Here is an 8754-nt window from a genome sequence, read left to right on the forward strand (position 1 = left end):
CTTGCCGATGAAATGCTTTTATAATAAACCTTTAATGTTAAATAAAAACAAGCCAGGAGGTCCATATCTTCTCCTTCCATCCATTCAAGGTCAATCTCTAAATTGTCCATAATTTATTCTACTCTGTAAGTCGTTCCCCGTTCTACATCTCCATTTTATATCACCATGTTTTTCTTCCATTATACAGGTCATGGCGGAAACCATTCTAGGTTTTGGTAGCCCAAGCCCGGACCCACCCGTTGTCAGGATTACATCAGAAGGAAGTACGATATTCATTTTATCATTTGTATGATGTCCCATGTAGATCAAAATAATTATTGTAGAAATATTATCACCCCATTCAAAAAGGGAGAAAAGGAAAAAACGTTGAGTAATATGGTAACACAAACTATATAATCATCACATGTTCATTTAACACAATCGCAGAGACTTTCAAGAAATCAACTCAAGGGTGATTTCAATACCGTATATCGTATTGGCTATGTAAAGGACATCGTCAGATTACGTAATAACGCCATTGAAAACTTCGCACACTTTATTAGATGAGGCACAAGGCTATTGAAACTGCCTTATGGCGATAATTTAAAGATTTTTCGATGATAATGATAATAACAATATGTCTTATTTACCCAGGGTAGCCTCATTTAAGTGTTTAAACTGTTCTCCCTGAGGGCCCTGGAATCATGTCATTACCCCCCCCCCCGGCTTTAGCCGAGCTACCATGAAAAGGTGCGCAAGCATTGCAGGAATGTCCTCCTACTGGGCACCCATTCACCTCACCTGGGTGGAGTGTGGCAAATGTAGATTAACATCTTGCCAAAAGACATCAGTGCCGCGGCGGGACTGTTGTATGGAAGTGTTCATGTACATGATGTAACTAACCATGAGTGTTTGTTTGGAGAGCATGAGATCCCATAATCCCCGAGTATTATCCAGTTATCAGTTAAGTGTATGCAAGGAATGACTACATGGCTACCTGAAAATAAAGGATGATGAATCCTATCACCATGTATTGCAAAAGTGACCAATGCATGTAGTTTTGATCTCAAACTTAACCTCCCATTCAAATGACACGAATCTACAGTAGATGTTAAATCACTGATATTCCCTTCTTAAATACAGCGCAAAATAATGCAGAGAGAGAGAGAGAGAGAGAAAGAGAAACGAAAATGTTTTGTCAATGCTATAATTTGTGAGAAGCTTCTAACCTTAAACAAGAAGATCGTATACAAATATTGACTTGTATTTACTTCATTATTAATCTTATATCCTGCTTTACAGTTCCTAGTGAGCCCCAGGAGGTGGCTGTTTCCAGGAGATCAAAATCTTTGCTGATTACCTGGAGGGAGCCGAGGTACCCCCGTGGAAAAATATCATATACGGTAACCTCACAACTAAAATTCATACGAAGATTTAATGATGGTTTCAGTGTATCCGAACTGTAATTATTATTCTAACCTTCTCTCTGTAGTTCACTTCTTCATCAGCTATTTTTTTTTTTAAATTTAAGTTACCTATATTTTCTGTTAGACTAATGCAAAAGCGTGAAGTATTATGAATCATTGAATGAAAAGGAACTTTCTAAACTCTAGTACTTTGTTGCTGAATGGTTTCATCCGATTGCTAAAATTGGATCGAAATCTTGATATACAAATATATTTAAACCAGTTATAAAGGAAACATGTTTTGTTTTGCTGAAGTATGGGTACAATTGTGGCTTTCGTCCAACCAATATTTTCAGATGAGCCAAATAAGCTTTTTTTGTGTGTAGTTTACCAATTTTCGATTCAAGTCTCAATAACGAAAGTCTTTGGGACACCCCCATTTTTTTTAATGGAGTTGCATGTTACCGATTTTTTGAAAATGAAGCGACAAAGACTTTTCCAGTCGTTCCCGAAGTAATTGCAAATATCCCTACCGTGACCTCAAAACACATCAGTGGATGACAGCATTATTCACAATTGTGTTTTCGGGTCTCCCTCTCTCTCTCTCCCTCTCTCACCTTTTCTTTCTCTCTCTCACACTTTTTAATCTCTCCCTCTAGCTGGCTTACAAAGTAAAAGGAAAGCCATACGACAGATCATTCCAGCCAGAAGAATCGTTTACAATGAAGGAGGTAGCAGGAGCCTCTACGAGCTATGTGCTTGGTGATCTGGAACCAGCTACACTCTATGAGGTCTACGTGGTAGGGTCCACAAGCAAAGGGGAGGGGGAGTCTAGTCAGCATGTTGAAGAATTTACGGAACCTCCTGCAGGTATTGGAAGAAACATGTTGGAAGTTGGAAGTTATTAGACATGACCATACCCTTAAAGGGATCATACTTTTGTGAGAGGGGAGTGTCAAAATTATCGTAAAGGTTAAATACTATTGTAAATTTACATGATAAAAAAGTAACAAAAAGAATACGATTTTAAATGGTTTTATCTCCATCTTTCTTAACAATGAAGTTAACGACAATTGGACAAACCCGTTAATACTAAACTTGTCTTTGCATGCATGTTAACATAAGTTTGACGGGTGTTTATCTCTAACCACAGACTCCAATGTTTAACCATTTCAACTCTCTATGACACCTCCCATCAAATTATTTAAAAACACTGCTTACACGATTCTTTATAAATCGAGATGATGGGGTACGATTTACACCAGGGACAACAAGTCCAGGCGATACGTGGTAGATAGAAGGACTTTACTGCAACCGTCTTCTACTTTAAAAACAAAGTACCATTAATATCGAACTTTGATTGATAACATATGCAGGATACAAGTTCTAACCGACGTGTACGGCTGTGGTCGAAAGATACTTATAATTTTCTTACTAGTCTTGCAGGTTTAATCAACATGTGCAACTCTAAACAGAGAATATTATTGATTTTTATACTGGATAAAAGTCATCGTTCAATGATGTTTAAGTTTGATGTTAAGATCTCCTTTTTGTAACGTGCCATAGCTGACGAGCTTCCAAAGCCCAACCCACCAGTGATAGTGTCTTCACCTGACGGTTCGCCTACCATTCAGATTAGCGATGTGCTTAAATCTCCATATATAACGTAAGTATATAGCTATATATTCCAAGCGATGATTTTTTTACCTTTAATGATATAAATATTTGAATCATGTGTATGTGAATAATTAGGCCAGCGTTTAGAAACAGTAGTAATAATCGCTATATAGATGATATTACGTTATTTTCATCGTTATTATTATCATCATAATTGAAATTATTATTATTAACAATGATACCATCATCGTCATTTTTATTTTATCACTATACCAATGTCTGTCTTTTTAACGCACTGCTCTTGATCTGCGCAATGCTTTTTTGAAAAGGGGGAGAGGGGAAGCCTGGAATGCATTTAGTGGGCCAACGGGTTTCAGTACTTTTTTTTAGACAAAACAGATGGCCATTCCTCCAACATTTTCATCATACCTCTCACAGCTTTGTTAATGTACAAGCTCTTGGTGTATTAATTGGTATATGGGTAAATTCATGCATTCATATATTGTGAAGGCTACTTTACATCAAGAAGTAATGTTACATTCGGTCTGCCACTCAGTCTCATGTCATGGAAAGTTAAAGCTGGAGCATCAACATTGTTTGCACAAGGGCCTAAATTAATATTAATTTTCCTGATCCTTGCTTTAGAATAAAATAATAGTTATTAAAATGCAGGGAAAGGTGACAAGAGTGTATATAATCATCACAAATATCCCTTTGAACTTTCAGGCACATACTTGTTGCTGTTGAAGAGAGAATTCCAGTAACAAGGCGCCGACGTCAAAAGGCAGCGTATGGATCCTATGCCGAGAATCCCTCCTCATACATAGCAGCTAACATCAGCAAAGATGATCTTCCGATAGAGCTAACTATAGGGGATAATGAGACTTATGGACATTACCACAATGCACCCCTCAGAGACAAGGCGATATATGATGTACGAACAGGTGTTGAGAGCAACGTTGGAGGACAGGTACGATTTTTCGTTGGACGTAAATATCCCACGTGACTGTCGGCCTACACGGTGTAGTGGCCTATGGTTTCGTGGCCTACGGTTTCGTAGCATAATTATATTGTGGAAATAATGTTTGCAAATATCGGTGAAAATGCCTAGGTCACATTTGCCGCGGCGGACGTGCATTCTAAAATATCTACGACCAATAGCAATTATAGGACCGCCGCAGCATTCCCACGGTCACATACGGTAGCGGTCACATATGTTAGGGTAGCCGCACGGCGTATTTTGAATTTGTGGAGACAGAAATCCTTCGACTGCCGTACGGCCTTTGAAGTGATGACGCAAGGTCGCCTTAGGGCGTCCCTGCGGCGGCCGTAGCTTTTTGACAAATACTAAGGCAGACGCAATGTAGCCGCAAGGTGCCCGCAAGGCGGCCGGAGGGGGACCATACGGCTACTGTGCGTCATCACCTCAAAGGCTGTACGGCAGCCTTAGATTTTCGGTCTCCACAAATTCAAAATGCGCCGTGCGGTTACCTAACATATATGACCGTGGGAAAGCTGCGGCAGTCCTATAATTGTTATTGGCCGTAGATATTGTAGACCTCACGGCCGCCGCGGCAAATGCGACCTAGACATTAGGAACAATCATGAGGGGCGTAAGAATTTGTGGTTGCGTCGTGTGTAACTGAAATTGTGATCATTGTCTAATTAAATATTGCTTGTTCACTAATTCTACACATCAGAAATATGCAGCGTGCGGTTTTTATTAGAAGACAGTTTTTGTGGAAAAAAACACAACACATTATGGATTAAAGAATTCAAGCGTTATAGGTTAACAGTATTCTGTAAAGATTCGTGCTACATAATTTGATGGACCATTAAAGATTAGCCAGATTTTTAAACTTAAAGAGGAATTAACCTCGCGACTATGATATATTATCATGATATAGAGAGTAAAACAATGTTTCATTTGATAAAAAGTTTTGCTGTAGGCCAAATATTAGCGTCTTGCAAGTCCAATAAAGGGATCCCAATTCGCCATATTTCAGACGTCGTCTGCTGCCCAAGGAAGCTGCCATCGTGTCGAAATTTCCCTTCCACAACTTCCGGGTTGTGACGTATCGCACGGAGAACTGATGTAGCGCGGCGCGCGTGTTAAATGCAATACACGTCAATGCCAAGAGTTTGGGTGTAATAATTGTTCCAGTATAATTGTTCCTGGAAACCAGGGGGAAATCCTTTCGTCGATTTCTAGACCCGCACAATCGCAATGAAATTTTCAAGCTATAGCAGCTCCGAAGGTCGAACAATTTTTAAATAAAAAGTATTAGTACGACAGGAAAGACGATGTGATCTGCAGTGATCATTTTGTAGTGCACATCAGGGAAACCTACGTACGCAATATCGGTCGACTCCATGCGAAACGTCACAGAACGGGCCGTGCGGAAGCACAATGACGACGTACTTCAAGTTTCCAGAGCCGCGAACGACGAAGGATTCTGAAGAAGAGTTACGTCCTCCCTTTCGTCAAAATATATGTTTTTAATTTGTTCAGATAATGTTTTTGATGACCTACAAACTGAAAAGTACATGTAGTTTGAGGTTGATTCCCCTTAAATCGCCGTTATGAATTCAAAACAATTGAAAGTTGGCTAACTACCTGTCAAAACCTAAGTTCACGTGGAAGTGCAGAATATTTGGCCATTGTATGTATATCGGAGAGGCGTTAAAATGTGCTATGCGCTTCCCTGGTATAGAAAAGGTTCTACTAAACTTCATTAAAACTGCCACTAGATAAATACACGAACATCTCATTTAAAAACATTACTAATTAGCTAATTTCTTGATTACCTTTTATTTAGAAATCCACCCTTTTCGGAGATCCATCTGAAGTACAGCCAGGTAGAAACGCATATTTTATTAGATTCTTGTACATTTGTAGTTTGAAAGTGCTTTAGCTTTTGAATGGAAATTGGCCTATGATTTAAACAGATATGGCACATTTCCATTACTTAAACTTTTAACTTCTATTCCCGAACTTACGGATCTCTTCGCTATATTCAATATCACTGCTCTCAATATCACAATTAACTACGAATAAGTAAGCATACATTGTTAATTAGTACCTAAACAAAACAAATTCTCTACGATCCGGAAATGAAAGTCGTAAATGCAGTCAAAATTCATTGAGCAGATTTCTCGAAGTGAATGACTTTTGCCCAAGATTCCTGATTTGCATCAATTTTGGATCCAAGGTCTGGCTTAGTAATGAATATCTATAAGACTATAGCTATGTTTTAAAAGCAAAAGTTTCTAAAGCTCGGTCGCTTTGCTCATCGCGTATGTTCCCTCAGACCCTGGAATTTCGCGCCCCAACATAAGATATACATTTTATACAGTACTCTCTCAAAAGTTCTAGATATTTTACAATGCAAATGCATTTACATGCTCCCTATTTTATGATTAAAAAAACATATATAAAGGGCAAATGGTAAATGCAAAACCGTATAAAGTGATTTGTAATGGTTCAAAATTCAAAAGAAATTGAGCTATTTTTGCCCTTATCCCTCGATACGCCACCGAATATTACATTTTTTATAAATGATTTGACAACAGGGTCCACTTAATTAAAACACGTATCGAATCATGAGTTTGTCCTGGTGTACGTCTACCATATATGTGGTGTTCTGTAGGCCCGGGAGCGCATATTTTTGTTTACACAACTGTTTAGCCATTTTCGCGAAAAAAATCCTAGAAGTGCTCTGGTGAAAGAGTCTAACTCGTCAGCACACATATACACCCAGTGCACACACCCATGGAAGGGCAGATGATAGAAAAGGGAAACCAAGGAGAGTGGAGAGGATATGGAGAAGGAAAAACAAGGAAATACACCAGGAAAGAGAAGAGGATAAGTCAAATGAAGAACACAGAAAAACATAACGGAAGAGCTAAGAGGATTATAGATTCGGGTATAGACTAAGGAAAAACAAAGAAATAGATGACGAAGGAGAACATGATAGATTGAAGTAGAAACAAAGAATTACATAAAACTGTAGTTGCTGGGTAACTTGCCTACTGGAAGGCCATAGGAGGCACTAACCAAAGACAAGCCAGACTGCTACGGATAATGTTAGACTCTGTTTCTAGTCGTTTGCACAGTATATTTACCTGAACTGGCTAAACAGTTGTGTAAAAAAATATGCGCGGCCCGGGAAGACCGATGGCCTATTACGTTTGTTGTTATGGTCGTTATAACGGAGAGCCTTACGTTACCCTTACGATGAGATTATAAATTATAAGAGAAATTGTTTCAATATCCGTAATGATTACCTCTATTTATTTATTTTTGCTAGTAGGCAACCTATTGGGAACGGTTTGATTGCATGCAATTACAATTAATTATGATCATCTGGTAGTATCTGACTTATTTATCATTTATCTATCAACTCTGATGCTACCTTAATATCTTTAACTCCTGTCTTTTATTTTCACTACCGTCCGTCTTCCCGCAACATCCTCTTCACCTGTCTCTTCTCCATTAAAATCAACTTCAGCTGGAGTCCCTTCAGGTTCCATAGCAAGCATCGTAGGAAGCGCTGTTGGTGCTATTCTTGTGATTGTTATCGTTATAATTCTCATCATCATCTTTTACAAGCGAAGAAGGTTAGAGAGATACCATGTGCTTAACTTATCCCTCTCATCGGTTCATTCTCATCGAAGTCCTCCATGCAAGATGCTAAAAACCATATGGCCATAAAAATACAAATCTAAATATGATTGTATTAAAAAATATAAGCCTATATATAAAGTTATATTGTTGCCTTTTTCTTGTTTTCAAATGCTATTGAATGGAAATATTCTAAAGCATAACTCTTTTAGAATGCTATGGCAATCCGCTTGAAAAGACCTATTATGTTAATGATATGCATTTTAAAATTACCATACCACTTACCACATTTAATGTTTACATGTTTCTATATGTCTATTTATTGGGAATTGATAATTTGTTTAATTATGTATTTCATCAAGGCAATTTATCTATGCTTTCATAATATTAACTTTCAGTGATGAATCAGCCCCTACTAGGTCTAAAGGGAAGGAGTCCGATTCGTCTGCGCAGTATGAGAACCCTGTATTTGATCCGTCAAAGACAGACGTCCATACCTACCAAGATCTGCACACTGACATTCATAACTACCAAGATGTTAATACCGATGCTAAGAGCTACGGTAATCTTGCTGACCCTCAGACCGACCAAAATCTAAAGGAACCTGATCAAGAAGCTATATACGAAGACATAAATACAGAATATGTCAACGTGCTCAAGAAGAATTGAATACATTAGAAGAAGGAAGATCCAAGTCAATCGCAATGATTTTGAGTTCTCAAGAATTTAAAAGACTTAAGAGGGATAACATATTTTCAGTCTTGATTTATTACAAATATATTTTCATTTTTCAATCATTTCATCAAGAAGCAACCATACTTTAAATCTAATCGCAAAATATTAAAGTTCATCTTAATAGCTAAAAAAAAAATCATTCTGATGGACTTGGGCGTTTTTTCTTATGTATCAAATTAGAATACCATGACGAATAGTTGTCAAAAACTATCATGGCTTCCTGTCCTTCGTCCTGTGCTTCTCTTTCTCTGTTTACACCTTGTCTACTCGCGTTATTCCCAAATCTTTTGATATCAGCGATCCCTTGAAATGTTCCTTTTTTAATAACATGATTCGCACAAGTCTGAAAATTTTGGATAAAAACAGTTGTAGATCTTAGGTCCCACTCTACAT

General features: G+C 38.0%; 1 protein-coding gene across 1 annotated transcript; it reads left to right on the forward strand.

Annotated features, from left to right (window-relative positions):
- The first annotated feature begins 60 nt into the window (after positions 1 to 60).
- On the forward strand, positions 61 to 8295 carry LOC105437324 (receptor-type tyrosine-protein phosphatase mu-like). Its single transcript, XM_030996677.1, has 8 exons — positions 61 to 263; positions 1282 to 1382; positions 2045 to 2255; positions 2952 to 3051; positions 3729 to 3972; positions 5822 to 5861; positions 7514 to 7640; positions 8025 to 8295. Exons 1-8 carry the CDS (start codon positions 191 to 193, stop codon positions 8293 to 8295), a joined length of 1167 nt encoding a protein of 388 aa, XP_030852537.1. The 5' UTR covers positions 61 to 190.
- The last annotated feature ends 459 nt before the right edge of the window (positions 8296 to 8754 follow it).

The sequence above is a fragment of the Strongylocentrotus purpuratus genome, unplaced genomic scaffold (assembly GCF_000002235.5).
Source record: "Strongylocentrotus purpuratus isolate Spur 01 unplaced genomic scaffold, Spur_5.0 spur5_scaffold_3, whole genome shotgun sequence".
Lineage (NCBI taxonomy): Eukaryota > Metazoa > Echinodermata > Echinoidea > Camarodonta > Strongylocentrotidae > Strongylocentrotus > Strongylocentrotus purpuratus.

Coding starts and splice junctions, on each gene's coding strand:
- LOC105437324 (XM_030996677.1), top strand. CDS start 191: ATGGCGGAAACCATTCTAGGTTTTGGTAGCCCAAGCCCGGACCCACCC. Junction 264..1,281: donor CAGGATTACATCAGAAGGAA/GTACGATATTCA, acceptor CCTGCTTTACAG/TTCCTAGTGAGCCCCAGGAG. Junction 3,973..5,821: donor AGAGCAACGTTGGAGGACAG/GTACGATTTTTC, acceptor CCTTTTATTTAG/AAATCCACCCTTTTCGGAGA.